At 47.7% G+C, this 22,600-nt stretch overlaps 1 protein-coding gene across 8 annotated transcripts in view; it reads left to right on the top strand.

Annotated features, from left to right (window-relative positions):
* The window catches only part of LOC1271485 (protein lava lamp), a 90,587-nt gene that overhangs the window by 61,143 nt on the left and 6,844 nt on the right, over positions 1 to 22,600 (top strand). For all 8 annotated transcript variants that reach the window (XR_009765449.1, XR_009765448.1, XR_009765447.1 and 5 more), the window contains 4 exons: positions 15,122 to 15,418; positions 15,523 to 15,927; positions 15,999 to 16,058; positions 16,331 to 16,426. Coding sequence is in view for 2 of the 8 variants with exons in the window: in XM_061650664.1 (XP_061506648.1) it covers positions 15,122 to 15,418; positions 15,523 to 15,927; positions 15,999 to 16,058; positions 16,331 to 16,426 (858 nt within the window). In the remaining 6 variants the exon portion in view is untranslated. The remainder of the gene's footprint in view (positions 1 to 15,121; positions 15,419 to 15,522; positions 15,928 to 15,998; positions 16,059 to 16,330; positions 16,427 to 22,600) is intronic.

Raw genomic sequence — 22,600 nt, 5'->3', positions numbered from 1 at the left:
GTATTTACAGTCAAAACGAAAGTTTTGTGTGCGAAAGAGCCTTTTCCGGGAGAAATCTATGTGGATCTTGTGACAGAGTGGGCAATGTGTACAAAGTCAAGTGCAGCTCTTTTACAAAGATAAACGTAAAATTGGCTTAAACTTGCACCGAATATCATGCCAAGCAGGTGATTGCATAGTGGGAATCGGTGTATAGGCAAGCTGTACGAAATGAACGGTGAAAGTAATGAAATGATTGGCTTTTGTTGTGTTTAAGGGTTGCAATTATGGGCTGCGTGCATTGTTGCAAATAGCAATTATTTTATGCGCAACAGCATATCAATTCGACGATACGGTGCGTGGTAGCTGGTGAAACCGATCGTAGATCGGAACCCATCGGTGCGTTTGTTTGTGGGTTGTGTTTTTATTTGCATTCTTATGCATGTCTGTTGTTTCAATGCATCCCCTACCCCTAACGCACCATTGGCAATCGATTATGCGATCGATTTTCGTTTTCAAAAATGCTATTTAGTGTCTTGCTTTAAGAGAGAAGATTAAATCAATCATCTATGTACACAATGCTGAAAATCAGTCACTATTTCTGAAGCCACAAAGAGCTCTAGGCTTGGCTTGAAAATGATTGTTGCGTGAATTATAAGAAAGTAAGAAGATCACTATAATTTTTATTTCAAAATCGTTCAATTTTCAAGAAGTGCGCACAGCACCTCCTCTATTGTCCTGCAATCCTAAATTTAATTAAAAATATTTCACTAAAATTAGCAAACCAATCACCATTAACAACTAGCGCTCGAGCTCTGCAACAACCGTTAGAGCCCCCTATATCGTTAGCAAAGCGCCAGAAATTCGTAAAATACAGCCCAAACACCATTTCCAAACTGCAGCACTGCTGTACGCACCACACTTTTGCAACCTCTACGCGCAGGTGAACCAATAGAACTCATTGGAACGAACCAGTTGTGGTCCACCACCACTCATCTAGTACGGCCAGTTTTAAAGGCTCCGCTCGAAACGCCCGCACGAAGCGTGTTGACCGCGAAAGCCACAATTTCATTTCTTTCTAATTAGATTACGCTAGCGCAATTGGCTGAGGATCGCAAATTCACCAGGCCCGCCAACGCTGGTTGCCCATTCCTCCACCATCACCTCTGCCGAGCATGGCGCTGGATAGGCACGCGAGAGTGGGAGTAACTTGGAGCGATTTGATTTTTTGTCTGCATGTTGGTCTGCCTTTGTGCCATTTCGGCTATGCTACAATGTTTGGCTCGGGCTCATCCACCCGAAACCAGGTTAACAGCGCAGGTTTCGGCTAGCAGGTGTCGCTGGTTCGCTGGTCCGGGCCGCCGGGCGTCGTGTTGCAGCAGCTAATTCGATTTGCAAAGCTATCAGACGCTTCGATCGCGATCGCGGTTTTCTGTTCGACACCGAGCTGTGGAGCTTGATCTTGATGGCCCAGAACCCCACACGGAGGAGTCGGTGACAGATCGATTAAATAATGCCGGCCAATTTTTGGTGCCTTTCCCTCGCACGCGGGAGCATGGGAGCGAACGAAAAGGGCCGCTTGACTTGCGGACGATCCGTAGCGAAGCGGGTGATGCGCAAGATTAGCCCCGCGGCACGTGTGAGATGGGTATAATGATGAGCATGGGGTTGAGCGTGTGGTTGCACAATTAACCTACCTATGCCAGCGTGCGGGTACGAAGGATCACACGGTAGTTACGCGCGGCCCGAAGGTTTGGCGGTGCGCAGATGAAGCCCATCTTGGGTTGCTTTGGATGATCGTCGGCGGGTGCGGTGGGCCGAGGCGTACCGCAGGAGGCAGAAGCTGGCATATGAAATGACGTCTCGTTGCACGTATTCACATCAGCTCGGTGTAATTGAATAATGTTCGGCGGCGTTTTAATTGTCCCCTCTTGTAAGCTGTGCCGACGAGCGAGAGAGAGAAAGAAGGCTCGCCATATTGAGGCTAAATGATATGTCCGAACTACTCGGACTATTACACACAGGTTCAAGTTAAAGTTTTGTATTTGAAAATCAACTTCAGAGTAAGAGCGGTGATGAGCTATCGGCTCCTTTTATACCGCATGGTTGCTATGCTTTCTAAGTGTTGCTATGTGTTCCATTATCCCAGTGGTAACTGGGATCCAACATTTCCCCCCTTAAGGTTTGAACATCCAATAGGGCTTGAAGCGAGCAGGAAGTTGGATTGTTCGTCGCGGTCTGTTCATTGTGGATGTTGCCTGTTCGCTTAGTTCTACTGGTATAGGAGTTTGTTCGTTGTCTACTGGTTCGACCATTGAACTGTCGCTGTTTTCGTGTTCATCTTCTGAAATATCTTCTGTTAAGAAGGAGCTGCTCTGGCTGACGGCTACTGCTTCTTCATCCTCTGAATAAACATCTGCATAAATTTCGGTTGATGGTACTTCAACAGGAAATTGTAGGCCGAAATTGTCGAAAAAGATAGTTAGTGGAGTAGACTGATCGGTATGTTGGCTGGTTTCGGTGAAGCGCGACTTGAGCTGGTTGGCATGCGATCTTATCAGTCGTTGTTGATCCTCAAGGAAAATGTTGTAGTCGACAGAACCGATCTTTTCAATTATGGTGCCAGGTTTCCATTGCCAAGAATTTGCTTGATGAACCTTTACGTAAACCGATTCTCCGTGCTGAAAACTTCTCTTGACAGCCCCGTGCTTGCGGTTGAACGCATCGTTCTGCAATGTTCTATCTCTTTGCACTGTGTGACCATCTTCACTTGTGGTTGGCCGTAGCAATGCGGAAACAGTACGAAGAGGTCTGTTGAACATCAATTCAGCCGGGGATTTTCCACCCAGATCACTGGAAGGAGTGGAGCGGTACACTTGTAAGAAAGTGACTAGAGCTTCTTCGAGCGTCTCTCCCCCCGAACAAATTTTTCGAAGGCTTCTTTTCAACGTGTCCACAAATCTTTCAGCAAGACCGTTAGATTGTGGATGGTATGGAGCAATTCGAATGTGTCGAATACCTTCACTAGTGCAGAACGTCAAGAATTCGTGGCTTGAAAACTGGGTGCCGTTGTCCGAAACGATTACTTCCGGAACTCCGAATGTTGCGAATGATTGCTTCAGCAATTTGATCGTGGCTTTCGCTGTTGTTGTTTTGGTCATGTATACCTCAGGCCACTTGGAGTAGGGATCCGCTATGATCAGGAAGTAAACTCCATCTACCGGACCTGCGTAGTCGATATGGATCCTCGACCATGGTTTGGTAGGTACTGGCCAAGATTCCAACGTGGTCTTGGTGGGAGTCTTGCCAGCAGTCGAACATGGATTGCAGCGTTTTACGAAATCCTCAATTTCGTTATCGATGCCAGGCCAGTACACAAAGCTTCGTGCAATTGCCTTCATCCGAACAATTCCCGGATGGCCTCGATGAAACTGTTGCAGGATCCTTCGTCGAAACTGGGCCGGAACGATGACTCTGTTGCCGAACATGACACATCCGTCAATCATGCTGAGCGATTCCCGTCGTAGAAAATACGGTTGAACTGCAGCGGAAAGGTTCTTGGAGCAGCTGGGCCATCCGTCGCGTATGTGTTGAGCAACAGATTGGAGTGTGGCGTCGGTTGTTGTAGCCTTTTGCAATGCTGCGAATGAAACAGGAACCTTTTCTGTTGTGTCAGCAAGAATGCTTACCAAATCTTCCTCAAGGCTCAGCGCAGCGATAACATATTCTTCTTCGGGTTGGATGGTCTGGTCGATCAGTCGGGACAACAGATCTGCACATCCGAATTCGTTGGTGGATACATGCTGAATCTCGAAGTCGTAATTCAGCATCATGAGAGCCCACCGTTGTAGTCGGTTCGCAGTGTGTAGGGGAATCCCCTTCTTAGAACCGAAGATGGAAAGTAGTGGCTTGTGGTCAGTCAGCAGTGTGAAATGGCGTCCCAACAAATACTTGTGGAATTTGGTCACTGCATAGACCAACGCAAGCGCTTCCTTCTCTGGTTGTCCATAATTACGCTCCGCAGGTGCGAGCGTCCTCGAAGCGTGTTGTACTGCCTTCATGCTGCCATCAGGGAACTGGTGAAAGATGACTGCCCCGATGCCTGTGCTTGATGCATCCGCAGCCACGATGATTGGAAGCTTAGGGTCGTAATGCATTAGCAGCAGGTTTGATTGAAGCGTCCTTTTGAACTGGTCGAAAGCCTGTTGGCATGCCGATGTCCACTGCCATTTCACGTCCTTCTTCAACAGCTGGTCCATTGGATGCCGCAATTCGTGAATGTTGCGCACGAACCTACCGTAGAAGTTGACTGCACCCAGGTACGATCGAAGCTCGGGAACGTTGGTTGGCGGTGGGAGTGCAGCGATAGCCTTCACTTTCTCGGGGTCTGGACGAATGCCTTGTTTGTCCACAATGTGCCCCAAATAGCCGAGTTGTGATTGAAAGAAATGACACTTCTCAGCCTTCACGTGAAAACCATACTCTTTGAGCCGCTGGAAGAGTAGGTTGAGTGACGTTGCGTGTGAGCTGATGTCCTTTCCAAACACGATGACATCATCGATGAAAGAGCGGACACCAGGTATGTCTGCTATCATTCCATCCACCACACGTTGGAATACGCCCGGCGCAGATTTCACTCCGGGAGCCAGGCGATTGAACCGGAACAATCCTCGATGCGTGTTGATTGTGAGCAGCTTCTTGGAGTCGTCATCCACCTCAAGCTGCAGATACGCATCAGAAAGATCGACGATGCTGAAAACGGTGCTGCCGTTGAGTTGGGCGAAAATTTCCTCCGGCGTCGGAAGCGGATAGTGATTTGGTTCCAACGCCTCGTTTAGCCCCGTCGAGTAGTCTGCACATATGCGCACTCGACCGTTAGGTTTGCGCACTGCCACGATGGGAGCAGCCCATTCGGAGAAATCGACAGGTTCGAGGATGCCCAATGATTGTAACCGTGTGAGTTCAGCATCGACCAATGGAATGGTGTTGAAAGGAACTGGGCGCTTTGGACAGAAAATAGGTTTAGCATTTGGTTTGAGAAAAAGCTTTACCTTCAATTTCCTGCAGTGTCCCAGTGAATCATTGAAAACATTTGCATGCTTTGCTCGAAATTCACTAATCTGCTGATCGATCGACTTCGTCGTTACTTGATTGCAAACGGAGTCGAGAGGAACTGACCACAGCTTGAACAGGTCAATCCAGTCGATGCCGAGAAGGTTGAGGTTGGCAGTCGTCGTGACGAAACATCTGCCTCTAGCAGTTTTTCCGTTGATGCTGACGTCGCACTGGAACTCACCCATCAGATGAAGTGGTTTGCCCGACGCGTTGATTGCTTGGATCGTCGGTTTGATGATTGAAGGGTTACCCAAGTTGTTCCAGGTTTGCTTTGATATCACCGTGATATCGCTTGCTGTGTCCAGTTGGAGCCTGGTAGCCACGCCGTTGATCAAAGTAGGCACGTACTTTCGGTTGCTGGAATGGTTAGCGATGTGGTTCACGATGTATACTCCTCTAGCGTTGACTTTCCGAGGGTTGTTTTGTCTATTTGCTGGCTGATTCGTTTGCTGATTTGATGGCTGATTCGATGGTGACTGATTCGATGTTTTCTTTTCCCCTCCGCCTGGAACTGTCTGCCGTTTGGAATAACAGCCGCAATAGCCTTCCTTGTGGCCAATTCGGTTGCACTGTTTGCACTGGTGCTCCGAAAACGGACAGTTCCGGACAAAATGCATTTGTCCGCATTGCCAACAAGGGGTGCGAGGCAGCTTACCTTCCGGTTTTGAAGTGTGTGGATGATGAAAACTTCCCTTCTCCTGGACAACGTGAACCGCTTGTTTCGAGCTTGACTGGCGCTCAATCATCGATGTGTCCTCCTTGAGATTAACGAGTCGTTGATATTCGTTAATCAAGGTCTGAAGATTCACGGGAGCTTCTGCTGTTTCACATTCAATCCGGGAAAGAAGCCTTGGTCGCGTGTCGGCGTAGGCATGACCCTTAAGGCCACTCACAAACACCAAGCACTTGAACTGATCGATGTTCATATTTTTGAAGTCGAAATCTTCGCATGAACGATTCACCTTCCCTGCGTAGCTAATGATGTCCTCCGCTTCAGATTTTTCTAGCTGGAGGCACTGGTACCGCTTGTTAAAAATGGAGGTGTGTGTGCCGAACATTTGCGATAGTATCTTGACGGTGCCAGCAAAATCGACGTCTTTGGGAAGCTTCGGCAAGATGAAGTTGACGTACCTGACGTGGGATGGTGTGTCCAACTTCCTCAACAGCAGGCGTACCTTGGCGGAATCGTCTAAATTCTTGGCATCCGATTCGAAAAGATCCGTATACCGGCTGTACCACTTTTCGAAAGTGATTCCATTTTCCGGGTCGAACGAAAATTCACTGATGTTGGTTGCCAAGGATTCGAGAGTTTGCTCCGTATTGTTCGGCTGTGCCAGCTTCTGCAGGAGTTCCGTCATCAAAAGGATTGCTTGCTGTAGTTCTGCCATCGCTTCTTTCGTTGTGCTTCAAAATTTCAAAATCCTCGTCGCCAAATTGATATGTCCGAACTACTCGGACTATTACACACAGGTTCAAGTTAAAGTTTTGTATTTGAAAATCAACTTCAGAGTAAGAGCGGTGATGAGCTATCGGCTCCTTTTATACCGCATGGTTGCTATGCTTTCTAAGTGTTGCTATGTGTTCCATTATCCCAGTGGTAACTGGGATCCAACACTAAATTAGTTAATCGTCCATGCGTAAGGTTATTCGATCGATTTTAAATATTTCTTACTGCAACAAACCATTAACAAGCCCACTTTCGTCACCATGGGTAATGCGATCGCACCGATCGTTGTGTTTATTAATTGTACATAATGGTGACCTGCACAAACGAGGCGCCAAACGAGGAGGAGAAAACTGACACCCAAGTCTGCCGAGAGGTTCGTAGGTTCGAATCACACAATGTCACTTAGCCCAGTACAGCAGTAGCACTGGCAGCCTAATATGGTACTCCCTTTCACCGATTGCATCATTTGTGTTGGCTAGCCAGTGGATTCCATCGCCCAAAAAAAAAAGCAAGTGGAGAAAAAATAACATGAAAAATGCATCGAAACATTTCTATCGCCGATCATCACGCTATGGTTTATGGCTGTTTGGCTCTGCAGGAGGGGCCCCGCCCTGTGCCACCTGCAGCGCGGAGAAGGGCTACCGTCCGACGGTACTGAAACAACGGGCGGGAACTAATTAATTTTCGTCTACCGGTCTGTCGGTTTCGGGGGTCGGGAAGGGAAGGATTGTCATCACAAATTACGACAGATAGCCAGACGCCGGAATTTTCCTGTACATACGCATGCGTGTGTGTTTGTGTATGTGTGTGTGCGAGTGTATATCCATATTCATTCAACTCGTTTTAAAGTTGTTTCATCAAACGGGCGGCCTTCGGAGCTGCCCTAAGGGAGTGGATACGATTTCAACTGCTGCTAAACTGATCGATCAGTTTTCATTAAACCCGATACCCGATTGGGGTGAGCCGGCGAAGGAGGGCCGGGATTCCGGCGGCTCGTTACGTTTTCGTCCGGGTCGACGGGCGTGCGATTTGAAACTGTTTCGTATAAATTATGTCCAACGGGTGGCATTAAGTAAGCGCGTGAGATTTGAAGCGTTTGTGTGTTGCAGCGTCAGCGGCCTTGCGTTATGCTGCAACCGGTTTCACCGCCCGGTTGCAGCTCGACTCTCTCGCTTCCTTCCGGTGCATGGGGTGCTGACAAATTTGACAGTCTTTAGCATTTCTCAACCCGAGTGTCCACCCCCACTCTCCATCCGCACCTAATGCATCTCGGCTCGATGCTCTAATTTAAGCAAGTGCACGATCACACCCGGTTTTCCCATCGCACCGGCGGTGCTATCTTTGTAAATTTAATTAATAAAAACTCCACTCGAACGCCCGGTGGAGGAGTAGGATTGTAAATGTTATGCGTACGATCCACCGGCCGGGATCCACAGGCCAGCACGGAGCTTTCCATTTCGGTGCTAGTGGCAGGTAGGTAAATTGCTCGAGACACCGTGCCGCGACTATCGGGACGAGAGATAGTAATCAACGAATTTTACATTTATTGCTATTTAATTGCAATCGAAAGCGCTGGCCAGTGTGGCTAATAGTGCCCGGGGACGACGGCAGCAGCTACTTTCCTGTGCGATCGTGTACTTTAGAGACACCCGTGTACGGCCAGCGCGTTTGGCCAGTTGCCTAGATGAAAGTACTTGATTGCGTTCGGCTGGCGCGTTGGTGCGTCGTGATGAGTGATGGCGATGAGCGGTTTAGTATATTCATTTGCCCATTTGCGTTGCTCGTAACGTGGGCTGTTGCTGGGTTGTTGTGGATTTGCATTTGTTAGTTAGCCGATAAAGTCAAACGATCGCTGTGGAGCGCTGGATGCGTTGAGCTGGCGCAGCTCGATTTGGCTAATTGACCAATTGATGAGTGGAAGCTTTGCTGGCCAACCGACGTGAGAGATGTAAAAATCTCCCACCGCCCCCCCCCCCCCCCCCCCCTTCTCCCTTACACCATCGTTTGGACTGAGCTAAACGGTTTGATTCTCATTGACCTGAATCGGAGCAGCAATCTTGACGAATTTGACACGATCGAGCGTTCGGAGCCGGGGTCTAAACATTATTCAATTACAGCATCATTTACCACTAGAACGTTGCTGAAGAGCCTCATTATGGTGGTGAAAACGCAACTATTGGGAAACAATGTTAGCTTTCAAAAATGAATGCTTTTGACATTGGGTAAAGCGGCGAGCATTAGGTTTTAATTGCAACGTTTGGTGTCAATTAACGTTAACAATGTTTGATGTGCTTATATCCCTCAAGTATAGATGGATAAGATGACAAAATATGTTTTTTTTTAAAATCTCATAACTAATGCTAGCCATAATTGAAGATTTTTACATCAAATTGGCATTAATTGAATGAAATTTTCGAACACCTTCAACAAAACACCATTTATTTAACACATATTCCCCTTTTACTCCTCTATTTTGCCACAGGACTGGCAGCGGAAAAGGCAAAAGTAATTTAGCCACCTCGCCACGCATGCACACTCTTTGCCCTTTCAAACAGCAGTGTGCTAAAGCTTGGAATTTACCTTTTTTTTGCAAACATCAAACCACCGTCAAATTATGTCATCCCGAACCGTTGCTACCGCCGCAAGTGTGTGTTAGAAAGTCGTCTGTTTCGGAACAAGCTGGGCCTGGCGAAGCAACGCAATCAATCGGGGACACACGCACGCGCAGTGGGTGGGTAATTGTACGCGTGCAGGCTTGAAATGTCCCACAAACGAGGCAACCCCCCTTTCCCCACCCTTTCATAAAAATTATCTTCCCAAAACAATAGCGTATTGAGCGCGGGTGAACGAACGCTCGCTCGGTAACTTTTGGCGCACTCTGCCCCGTTTGACAAGATGCCAGTGTTCCGCTCAAGGTTGCTTTGCTCCTCCCGGGGAAGATGAGCTGCTTGACACATTAATTGGCAACCACACCTGGTGGTGCAGAATTGCGGATGGTAAAAAAATTGACATCATTCATCGCCTGTCAACAGCGTGAAAGGTTAGCGTTTGTTAGGAGCGAACAGCAACGGGGGTACTCCTGTCTCTCGAGAAGGAAGCACAATGGCGAAAGTTGGATGATGTAAAGTACCGGCTGGGTTTTCGTTTTGAGCCATTTGGTCATCGAATGGCGTTGTTTATATGTTGTCCCTTACCAGACCCGCGATATTCGGACATTGAGGCTAATCCCAGTGTCGTTATGGCTTGCCCGAGCAATCGTGTTTTACGCGTACCCGTCAAACGCATGGGTGTCAATGTTTGACGGTTGATAGGATGGAACGCCGGGACTTTGCATAATCAAAAACATAACAAAAGTGCATCCGGACAAGGTGTGTCTGCTCACCGGCACGCGGTCTTTCGTCGCGCTGGAAAAGAAAACGAAGATAAACATTAACAAAATCAACGAAACCATAAAAACGACAAATAATCAGCTTGTTTGCCGAAATCACCGAAAGTGTGACAAAGCGCGTACTTCCGCTCGAGATGGGGGAGAGGGTCGCGGTGCGTAGTACGCTCGGAAGTAGCACCTCCAAGCAAGCAGGCGAGTGTCCGAAACTGGCAATTTATAGTAATCATGCTTCATCGATTACTGGCGCTTCAAATTGGCCGTTTAGCTGAGCACGACAGACGACTAATCGAAAGACACGAAACGGCTCGCAGACGTACCTGCGGACCGGCAAATTATAACGATTGCCTGTGATCATTCGATAATGGACTGTGTGCCGTACGAAAAGAAGAAAAATGAAACGATCGGGACAGTCTTCAATCTGGAGAAATTCCAGTTGCTTGAAGGCGCATGAGGCTGTCTCGTTTGTGGTGTGTTGGTTTGAGAAAGCAAGGCAAAATCGGACCCACCCCGTTATCGCCCGTCGGAATACCGGCCCTGGCCGGCCACTGAGCCTGATCGGTGCCTTAATCGTTCGACTGTTAGATAATGTGGCTGCTGCTGTATTATCACGTACGCGCGCGCGCAAGTAAAACCGTTGCATAAAGCGTTTTAATAGGAAATTATAGTGACAAAGAGAACGTAAATTACGGCCGCAGTTTTTTGGCCAGCAACTACGCCAAAAAATAACAGTACAACACTCTCAAACACGCTCTAGAAAGCGATTGAGACACGAATCGATTCGGGTGGCCATATTAATTATGTGCTGCGGACGTTCTTAAATCACCAAGCTGGTTCGGGGGGAGAGAGATTCGGGCGCGTAAAATATGTTCGCCCATTTACTCAACAGTTCATTTTATTGCCTTTTGCCGGTTAGTCTCCTCACGGTTTTTTTGAGTTTTAGTTTTACCCGGCGCGCACACCCGGGCTAAAAGCAAATCGCGAAAACCGTGATCGCGTCCCATTTATCGAAACGTGATCGATCTTTCGTTTCCCGGCTTGAGAGACGAGATTCGTTGCAATTTTGCAGTTCCGCTCAGTTCCTAGGGGGTGGAAGAGGGGCATCGTGTACACGTCTCCTGGTGTACCGTGTGCTTAGATCGCGTTTTGTTTCTGTTTTCCTCCTCGTCCGCCCAGTCAACCAGCGGGCCCAACCGTGTTAGTGTTGTAAATTTGCGCGATCCGAGTTCCCTTGGTCAGCCGTCCATTTCCGCTTTCAATTTTTGCGTGACGCTGGGGCACGCAGAGGCAAACGCTCTCGCAAACTCGTTGCTCTCTTTCCCTTTCCGCGGCTGTGTGTCACTTAGTGTCGACCAAGCGTCTCGTCATGGTTCGAATGGTTCGGGTTTTGCCGTGGCTTTCGGACACGACGAATGCCATCGACCATCGACCGCAATTTCCTGCTGTGCGTGCCAGCGGCGGGCCAGTGACGGATCGAATTTGATCCACCGGAGCTAAAGCTGACCACCGATCATCCGGCCGGTAGAATAAGCCGACCAGTGGCTGCTCCAGAAGATGATGCTTTCGGTAAAAGCGGTGCTGTTGCGTAACGGCAATATTCCCGCCCTGCTTCCCACTCCCACCGACCGGCTCAGTTGCGTCAATGTGCCCACATGGAGGGCTTGCGAGGGATTTGGGCTTGCGTGTCAATTTGAGGGGGAGCGGGAGAGGGCTGTATGTGACCTGTGCCTTATAAATCTGGCCTTTTCGGATGGTGTAATTGTGCGCGGTTACAAGATCTTTACAGGGCGAGGGTGGGGGTGAGTGAGCTAAAAGGTAAAAAGAAAATTCCGCCAGCAAGGTGAAAGTAAAGACGATCATGCGCTTAAGCGAAGGGTAAAGTGGTCGGCTTTGGGGCAGGTCGATCGAATCGATTTCGTTTGTTTTGCTAACCGACCGGTCCTTGAATGTCTTCTTGGTGAGCAAACTGGTTGAATATGAGTTTTTGGTAGTTGAAACTGAAGTGAAAAAAAAGAAGCTGAAAATACAAATACAGTAGCACGACAATTCAACATCGAATAAATAAACACTTCTTTCCAGAGTTGTGGAGAGGTTTCATTTCGACACAGCTTTATGTGGACAACTTTGATGCAAGAGTTACCTTGGACGTTATTGAAATGATTTTAATAATGGTTTAGATGCTGCAGGCTTTTTATCCATCATCCAATGCAGTACAAAACATTCAAGATATACTGTACATGCATTAAAAGGCAAATGTTTTCATAAAGCGATCAAGTCTATGTCAGTTGCTGACAGTATAGAGTCCAACAGTGTTTCCCAAACCTTATTCAACCATCAATCAGTTTGGTTGTTGGCTGAACTGTCCGTAAAAACACACACTCAGTAGGGCTCGTTCTTGTTCAGGTCATTGAGATGTAAACTTTAGAAGTGATCGATTTAATTGTCTAGACATCGAACTCGTGCTATAATTACACTGCTGACCACAGAGATACAAGTTTGAAATGAGTGTAAATGTCAGCATACCAGATGTAAGGCAGCAGGTAGCGTAGGTAGTCCCGAGCAATGGCGTGAGATCTACAGCAAAATGAGGCATTATACCACGTTCCAAACCGTACCACAACACCGCAAAGCACGTGATCAAAAACACATTTGGAAATCCTTACTTGCGCACTTCACACTTCATCATAAGACATGTTTGCAATTTTCTTCGCTTTCTGCATCGCCACGGCAGATACGGTTTCTTGTCACCCAGCGGTTCCTCCTGATGGCGAACAATTACGGAATACCGCACATCTTCACCGGCACTGTGCACGGTGTACTGCGGCGGCAGCATGCGGCACGGATTTATTTCACCTGTACGTGGCTTGCAAACAGTTACCATCGAAAAGTACCATCGATTTGAATCGAAAGCCACACACACACACACCGGTCGTGGATTGTTTTCACTTTCATTCGACCACGATCTGAGCACACAGTGCGCGGTGGTAGGTCGAGTACTGCCGGGTTCGTCGCTTGCCATTTCGTACAACGCTTCACAGCGGAAGAAAGTGATTTATGGCCAATGAGGGCCAGCCGTTCAGACAAGCTTGCCTAAGCACGAGTACGATAAGGCTGTCTTAGTACGCCATGTGCGGCACTAAGCATTATTATCGTTGTCTTGAGCTTCCAAAACGGGGATGATTGAGTGTGGCGTTAGGATAGGAAAGATTGCAATTATTGCACGGTCGGTTTTTCTTCTTCTTTGTATGCTAGCTCTTCATTCCATATCAACAAGAGAACGCCGCAAAAGAGAAAGAGAGTGACAGGAGCTGTAACAGTTTTATCTCATCGTGCAGTTTAAGGATTTGTTGCGTAAGTTTCCTTTGCAGTACGATATTGGGTGAGTAGCGCATTTCACCAGGTTCGCTGTGCCGATATTGATCGGTTTGATCGAGAGACAGTCCAACACACATACACACACACATCAATGCCTCTGTTGCTTGATTTGGTGTAGCACTGACCGGGTCGCCGGGTTAATGGGATGGAAAGTCTCGAGCGGCATTCAGTTTTACAGCGAGCTAACAAGCTTGTTGGGAAGACACTCATGCTGCTGGCAGTAAAGTCTCTTGAGATTTGCAACCCTTCACGTGATGCGAAGTGTTGCGGCGTAGATCGACGGCATCGATAGGCGATGGCAAATTATTGCATATGGTCAGCACCCGGCAACTGGACGCGTTCCACTGCGCCGTCTCGTTGCGATGACTTTGAGCGCTTTATGCTATCAAACAAATCTCCCAAAAAACGAACGGCGATGGCATTATCCCCGAAGTTGATTGCGAACAGTTTGTCTTCTGACAGCATGGGCTTGACACAGCCTGTTGAATAATCGAAGTTTGATGATTTTCCTTTCACACTCGTCCGCCCTTCCGTTCTCATTTTGGCGGGGCAGCATCGCGATGCGATCAGAAAAAAAATGCTTCTCATGTGGGAAATAAATCATGTTTCCGTTTTACTTTAATGGATCGCGGTCCGTGTCCCTTGCCGCCACCGCCGCCGCCACCGCCTAATTTATGCAAAAGAAATTGCAAACTGCCCACACAACTTTCACTCTCGCGGACGACCCTCCGGGACCTGCTCAGAAGCCCTCGAACGCGGTGCCCATTTTCCTTTCAACGGTCGGTAAAAATCGTACCGACTGGCGCTCCCCTTTTTCCCCCGCTCGCCACTTGGCACAACATTACGGCGGGGATTGTGGGCACGGCCTGCTGGAGGTCGGCGACGGGTGTTCGCGATGGTTCTGCTTATGGTCATGCAATATTTTATCTACTTGCTCCCGCGGCTCAATATAGATCACCCCCGGGACGCTTCCGCCGAGGAGACAGTGCAGCCGTGCCGGGAGATTGCGTGGAAATGGAGATTAAGGTGACCATTCATCTCCTCCCAACCCATTGCATGTGCATTGCAACGCAATCGACATCATTACGGTGCGTTACATAAAGGCGCTTAGACGCACTGCGTGGAGTTCCCGATGCGTGGGCTGTGCAAGGAGGTGTAAGTGCCGAGATGGACACCCGCACAACCCACGCAGCATAAATGTGTAGCTCTTCGGCAGCATTAAGCACTCTCTATGCTCGTTTGGTGTGAGCATTTTGAGTGGAGGACGCGAGAAGAAAAAAAAACTCGCTGAAGCCTTCCGCACTCTTTGCCTGCGGCCTTCCATCGACGTTATTTTTGCTGGAAAGAATCATTCCAAAAAAGAAAACCGGTTCATCTGGTGCCGTGCCATTGTGTAAGGTGACCCATGAAGAAAGTACCCCAAGCCGTACTTCACACGGCGGCCGGCGGTATCGTCCTCGCACTCTCGTACTGTGCAGCATAAACGTGTAATCGTGATCGCTTTACTCGCAGCCGCATCGCAGACGCAGTTCGTAGGGCGGCCGGTGAGCGGTACAAGATCGTTGCGGCCACTCCTGGGGCGATTAAAAGTTCAATGTCTTTCTTTTGAGCTTTTTGAGCTGCACGGCCCAACCGTCGCGAGTCGGATAAATGCGGTTTATTTTCGGCCGACCCGAGCAAAGGCAGCAGCCCGAAGAATGTGCAGCTCGTTTTGGTTGATGCGTGGACCCGAGCTAGATCATCTCGCCGCCGAGCTTTGAAGACTTTTGGAGCCGAAAAGTAATGTCGTTTTGTTTTCCTTTTTTCCTGTCCACTTGCAGATGCGAAAATTGCGTGAGACAGAACCATGTAGCGGAACTATCAGCAAAAGCAACAGCAATAACAGCATCCAATCCGTCACCGACGATTACGAACAGCTGGACACGAAGGAATCTCTGGAGCTGACTATTGTCACCGCGACAACCACGACGACCGCCGTCCCGGCAGCGGAAGAAGCGTCGACACACGACGGCAGCTGCCGAACGACGCGGAACACAGATGAAACACAGGCTAATAATCTAGACCTAGCGATAGAAACGACGACGTGCGGCAACGATGAGGTTGAACGGCCGACGCTGGTAAGGATCTGTGGAGGATGCGTCGATCTGTAGCCAAAACGCAGGGATTAACATGAGTTTTGTTTCTATTTTTCGTTGTTTTTTTCCAAACCCCAACCACCTAGCCGCACGAATTATGTAAACGAACCAAGGAAGCTCACAGCAACGAAAGTAGTGGTGCCAGTAGCGTAGTACTAGAGTCTAAGATCACGCCGCCCTATCTTGCGACGGGAGCAATAAACACATCAGCACAGCAATCGATCGTCTCAGTCGAGTGCCAGCAGGCGTCTCTCGGTTCCGATACGGACTCGGCCCTCTCCTCGATGAGTCCGCAGCCGAACAGCTTCACCGGCGACTCGCCGGACGACGATCCGTGGAACGTCCAGCGGTCGGTGATAGCTCGTGACGATGGTAAGCTGGCGCGGATCAAGCTGGAGCTGGATGAGATGCAGCAGCGGTACGATATCCTCAACCGGGACTACACGCTTGCCAAGGAACAGATCGACCAGCTGGAGCAGGAGCTGGTGAAGGTGAGGCAGTGCAGAGTGCGAAACTCGCAAACTGCTGTCAGAAACTAACTCCACGCTGCTTCTCCTTTCAGGCAACACAAGCTTCGCGCGAACAGAGCAAACTGAACGAACGGATCGCATACCTCGTTAAGGTGAGTTTGTGTAGTGTTAAAATGTATTTCAATTATAAATTATCACAAAATTTAAGATCTCAAAGTAAATTGTTGATGATGTTGTTAAGCGTTTTTTTTCAAATGTGAAGCGTTTCGCGGGCAGCAGCTGTATTCCAGCAGTTTGCATTAGGATAAAACTGCTCGATTTACGACTACAATTTTAATGCAATCTTTACTCGTTGCATATGATTTAAACCAAAAGACAGTTTAACATACGATTGTTCATTTTTGTGTTATCGTTTTTCTTTCAGCGCGAGGAAGACCTGCTAAAGGAAAGTCACGAGCTGCGCGAGCAGAACGAACTGCTCGAGTTTCGAATCATCGAGCTCGAGGAAAGCCACGACAAGGTAAGCTCACGTATAGATGGCGCTAGTAGCGATGGCGTCCCAATCGGCAATTTTGAATATTTTCGACGTCGTGTGTACGTCGTGTGAACGTTCACCCGACGTCGGGTGGTCGTCGCAGTTAAGTCAATATACGACGAAGCGAATTATTTTAAAACGAAAAACACGATAATTTTGAGATATACAACGTCGAAAACATTTGAAATAGTCGGCGGTTGGGTACGTGTTCATTTTGGGTCTTTATATATTAGTGCATCTTTTCAAAAGCAAATATTTGGTTTGAAATTTGGTTTGTTGAAGTGTTTTAAAATATATTTTTAATTTAAAGATCTATTGACAAAAACAACAGATTCTATTTGATAACAATGAAATGTCAAATTTATGTGAAATGTTGCGCTCATAATTGTGCATTACTTCACATACCAACAACTCAATCTGTCGCCTTCAGGCGTTGGTGCAAATTAATCATTCACTAACCCCGCACTGGACTGGATGCAGAATTTCGGCTTGCTCTCACCCCTCTCGTTGGTCACCGTGCATGCTAATTTACGAGATATTGCCCATGGCATCGCAATCGGCATCGATCCCGGTACAAACCTTGAGCAAATAATTGGATTAGGACTTGGACAATAATTCATTGGCTTACGGTGGAATTTGGAGGGAGTCTTGATTTTTTGTTTGTTGGTCTCGAACGGTGCTTTTGTTCGACCATAGTAAGGGTAACAACGTGTCGACCAAAACTCAGCCATGAAATGATCGATGGTTTTTATGACGGTGAATGAATTGGATCACACAATCCTATTTGACTGTGCTCTTGATTTACCGATTCGGTGCACCGATTAGAATTTGCAGTGATGTTTGTTTTTTCTATGTATGATATTGCCGATAGTTTTTTATGAGTATAATTTGAACTCGTGGTGTTGTTCACTACTGTCAAATATCTTGCCAAGATAGCACCAAGTTCATATTGATCTTGTTTTATCTAACTACTACCACATTTGCCGTATCGTATTTCATCGACAGCCTTCTTCTATATCCGTCAAGATCCGTGGGCTGATAATTGGTTTCTGTCAGCTGTTTCGAATATTTTATTGCCAATGCGCCTCTTTAAAGTCAATTTGCATCCATCCCACCTGTTTGCCGGCCTGTTTCGTATTTTTTGTCTTCACAGTTTGGCTAATTAAAGATTTTTGACTATTGTGTCGTGTTAGACAGCACACTCTTATCCGCGATTGTGGCCCCCCCTGTACGATTTTGTGTACACCCCCAACGATGCAGATTAAAATCTCCCGCCACGCGAGCAACATTCCAGCGGCTCAGTTTCATCGGCACGATTAGCTTTCCCTCCACTTTAGCGATCACGATCGTGCAGAACGGTCCCACGACCAAGCACTCGATCACGCACGCAGGCCCGTTGTAGTTCCGTGCTCCCAAACTCATCCTCATCATCGATGCGGTGTGGGGTGCCCATTTCGATCGGTACCACACAACGTCCTATCAACACGCTGGCCGGACGCCTCCGCAAGTGTATCACCATAAAAGTGTGTCGAGTGGTGCGTTGATTATGGACTCGATCGCATCCTCTTGGGCACCCCGTACCGGTACCGAGCTGTACGCTGCCGCCCAAGATCTCTTCCTCCGCGCCAGTCAGTAACGCGTCAGCAGTCGGCAATCGGCTGTCAAATTCGAAAGAAACACGCTGCCACACAGCTCAAAGCCGACCGCACGGCGGACAACGCTGTCAGTGACTAATCGAGCGCAAACATTGGTCCTATCGGGCGGGTCTCCTGGCGGAGGCTCGGACGAAGGGAGGTGGCCGTGTAACTCCCTGATGGTTTGTTGATTTTCAGGCTGTGCGTTTTTTCTCACGAGGTTCAACCGGTCAGCCGTTTTCCCCACCCGCTCGGTTCGATGGTCAGCAACATTTTATGCCCGGTGCTCTCTGATACTTACTGCCAGCACAAGGCATGATTCAACTAAACCATGAAGCGTGCGTGTGTTTGTGTGTATGGTGACGGGGTGTGGATTGTTTTTCTTTCGAGTCCGTGGAAAGCTGCGGCACCGTGCGCTGCATCAATGAAGTGACCGTGGATTGACGGCCACGGGTCTTTTGGGAGCATAATGGACGCGCCGTTCCGTTGATCCGTTGATCCCGCAAAGGATACGGGCCCGCACACACAGGTGTGGTGTCCCGTTGCTGCTGCCTTGGTGCCTGCGTGCCCAACTGCTTCCACCGTGCCAGCGTTTGCAATGTTGCAGTGTTTGGAGAGCGAGTGAACGCGCTACTTCGAGGGCTGGATTAGTCATAATTTAAACACACTCCGTCCGCTGCACGCTGGGGTGGGCTCTGGTCGCTGTTGAGCGTTTTATTTTTTTTGTTGCCGTTCGTCGTATGCTGCATGTTCCATAGATTTCGCATAAGCCCGTCGGCTATTCGCTGTCGTTTGATCTTTGACGGGACAGCATGGGACGCGATCTATCGCACCGTACCAGTTTGGATTTGAACGTTTCAGTACGTGACGCTTGTTCGGCTGCTCCCGTATCGAACGTCGTACGTTCATCGTGTTTGAAAGTGTGTTGGTCAGTCGTATTTTTTTTTGCTTCAACCGGGGGGAGATTTACGCAGCACACGGTAGAGAACAAACTGCCTTCGTTGGTGGTGCCGCAAGCGATTGCTAATTAGTCATTTAGTTGCTCCGCTGGTAGAACATGGAGCGCTAGCGGAAGGTAGAAGGAGTGGCAGAATGGGATCTTTAAAATGTACCACAACCAGAAGGATATTTGGACTGATTTTTTCGAGCGATTATGAGCGGACGATGTTTGGTTAGATGACAATAAAAAGTATATGAACGTTTAGCTCAATGGTGTGGTAGGGCAAGTTCGTTTTAAGTTTTATAACATCATTATTATAGTTCAAGCGCCTTCCTCTTCACCTTTGACCTAAGCGGCCCGTCAAAAACGGCCTCAAGCCGAGTAAAGTTAGCCTAATGTTTGTTGGAATATTTAATAAAGTCTCCCACGAAAAAAGCGGACTATAAGCCAAACCGGATCGCTTTGTCTCTTGGCGAACGGATTACCACACGTAATAAATACCGGCCCTGAATGGTTCTTGCAGCTTCCGCACAGCTGAGAAAACTGATCTTTCTGTGGATGGCGACCCCGAAGCGAAGGGAAACTCGCTTAATCTTATCTGTCTTTCCCGGACCAATATGGAAAAACTGGGTGCACCCTTTTAGCGCTGGTCATCATTTTCCTGTGCCCCCCAAAAAAGAGAAGCCCTTTGACGCGTTTTCCAGTGGCATGAATGATAATTTTTCAAGCCTCATAAATCACTATTCATAAGCGAATTCATTACAGCCACTTGACTCATTTCGGAAATGCCCTTTTTCACACTACTTGTAAGCAGCGAATTACAGAACGAGGCTCAAGATTGGTTTCCTCGGGGGGAAAGCTTAATTTTATGCTGCCCCAACTGTCTAGGGTTCTTTTATCTGGGGTGATATGCCTGCGTGCCTTTGCTGTGTGAATTTGTCATGTGCCGGCATTCAAGCGAGTGAGACAGACCCAGGGAACGATATGACGGGGAGCTCAAATGAGGAAACATAGTTTTTCTCAGACTTATTTACAATAGTACAGCTCTGTAATGTGGCATACTCAGGGCTATGCGAAACGGATTTTTTTATATTTGAATATAACACGGTTGTATGAGAAAATTGATGTACATAAATATATATTTGATTTATATATTTTTACGTGAATTTTTAGAGTAAAAAACCTCGCAATTTTACTGTACATTTCATCACACGTAACAGATTGTTTATTGCTCAAAAGGCGTATATTTTGGAACTACTTTTTGCCGCTATCATCTCGGCTTATGCTAAAATACACGAATCCAAACAAGCATCAGATCAAGCGCCAGGCGCTAGCGTCAGAAGTCGGCCCGGTTCGCTTACAAACCTTTCCGCTTCCGTGGTGCCGCACCCCAGTCTCCATCCAGCCGCCAGCTGTTGCTGGTGCCGGCGAAGCATTTTTTCTCCCCCTCTACACGCCCAAGCCAAAATACGGCACCGCTTGGGTGCTCGGCAGCATGTTCACGCGTCGTTCGTCCGTCCGCGCGCTCACAGTTGTAGACTCGTTTGCGCGGGCGTCGGTCGCTTTCGATTGATCTTGCGAGTGAGACCCATTGCGTGGAGGTTCGTCGCTTGCGATGCGTTAAAGCTCATTGAAGTTGTTCGATATAGTGACGCTTCGGAAAAAGCAACGAGTGTGTGTGTGTGTGTGCGGTCAAGGTTTTCTCGACGAGAAGTGAAAAGAAAGGAAAAGTGCGATCAGTTCTTTCTGCCACTGGTGCCACCCGTCTCGCAGTTCACCCCGCCTCGCGCGACTGTAGATCAATCAGCGTGAAAGCCAGCCACATTTAATTGCCACTGACAATGATTGATACTTCTTCTCGGCCGGTCGGGCGTACGGTTCGTGGTCACGTCCAGTGCCGGCGGCGCACCGTTCAATACCAGAACATCGCTGGGCACGGAAAAAACAGTATTTGATCGAGATTGGAGTTGAATGGCGGGAATGGAAAGCTATAGAGCCTTCTAAGTCAGCAGCAAGTACGTTTGTGATGTTTTGGGACTTACTATTTGATACACAAGCAATCAAATCTACCGAGTGACAGCGTAAACAAATTTGAAACAAAATATCCATATAAATATACCAATGGCAGCTCGCACTGATACATCGATCTGAAGTGAAAAGCGGATCAAAATAGTTAAACGTTTCAAAGTCGTAAAATATGAAGTTTGTGTTTATGGTAATCAGTGGCTTAGCGTTAAACCGTAACTGCGGCGGCGACGTTTGACACAGTTGGTTGATGCTTTTAACCGTCCGGGCATCCTTCAGCGAAGATTTCGTCGCCAGCATGGTGATCAGTGGTTCGTTTTTGGCCTGTAGAAAACCTCACACCGTGAACACGTTACAATCACGGTCGTAGGAGTCAGCTGGTGATCGTAATGAAGCTGTGATGTGTGTGTGTGTGTGTGTGTGTGTGTGTTTGTGTGTGCTTGTGATTGTAGGACAGTGAAAACAAATCACGACCCAAGCCACCCACACCAGTGTTACGTGTTAAGAGGATCAATCGAAAGTGTTGTTGTGAGAAACGGCGACAATCTTTGAGCTGCTGTACAAATTACGCGTTTTCAAGAGCGTTGTGGCGACTGCTGAATGGTACGTTTCAGGGCGGTTAAGATTATTAGGTTGTCAATGGGCAATTGCCGTCTAGCTGTGTATACTGTCGGCTGTAGATTTGTCAATCGTTGCTTGTGGTTTTTATACAGAAATGGGAAACCATATTGTGACAATTGTAGTTTGATAAAATGAGCTGATTTTGTCGAAGAACAATTATTTACAACTGAATATTGAAAGGCAAATCGTTTGGCCCAAATTCTGATGTGAATTAATAAGATAAATAAGAAAAAAACAGTGAAAGGGAATGATTACTTTCTGAAACAGCTCTGTCTTATTCTTACATTATGCCTCGTGAGCTTATTAATGTATTTTTTTGTGCTGAACTTATGACTTCCCGGAACCTTGCACCAAGCCTCTGCCCCGCTACCAAGTGGTGTACCACCTTTCTGTCGCAACCTTCCATAGTAACCTCGCTCTGGAGGGTGGGCCAAGCACCGTACGCCCGGTGGTCATGTGAATTACAATAATTTAGCACTCTAATATCTCAATCACACTGGCGTGGCGGCATCGTTCATAAATCATGGCATTTTCCGTGCTTAAGTGTGCCCATTTGCTTGTACCGCCACGCGCGTATGTAGCGAGATCACAAACAAACAAAGAGTATCATGGCTTGGGCAGCAGCAGCAGCAGCAGCAGCAGCATGAATAATACAAGTAGAAAACGAAAAGGCAAACACACTCACACACGTGTTCGTGGTAAACCTTCTGGCCTTCATGTTGGCCGATGGGTGAAATGAAGCAAATTGTGAGCAATATCTTTAATAACCGTTTTCTCGTCAACCGTAACATTGAAGACTTCAATAATATGTGAGATGGTAGAATGGTAAAATTTGTATGGAAGGTTGAATGGCAACTACACGCACATGAATTAATTGAAATAATAACATCTGCAGAGTTCTAACTAATGTTTCCATTGTGATACATACATGCCACAACC

The sequence above is a fragment of the Anopheles gambiae genome, chromosome 2 (assembly GCF_943734735.2).
Source record: "Anopheles gambiae chromosome 2, idAnoGambNW_F1_1, whole genome shotgun sequence".
Taxonomy (NCBI): domain Eukaryota; kingdom Metazoa; phylum Arthropoda; class Insecta; order Diptera; family Culicidae; genus Anopheles; species Anopheles gambiae.
The sequence above is the reverse complement of the archived record's forward strand: the minus strand, read 5'-3'. Positions and strand labels throughout refer to the sequence as shown.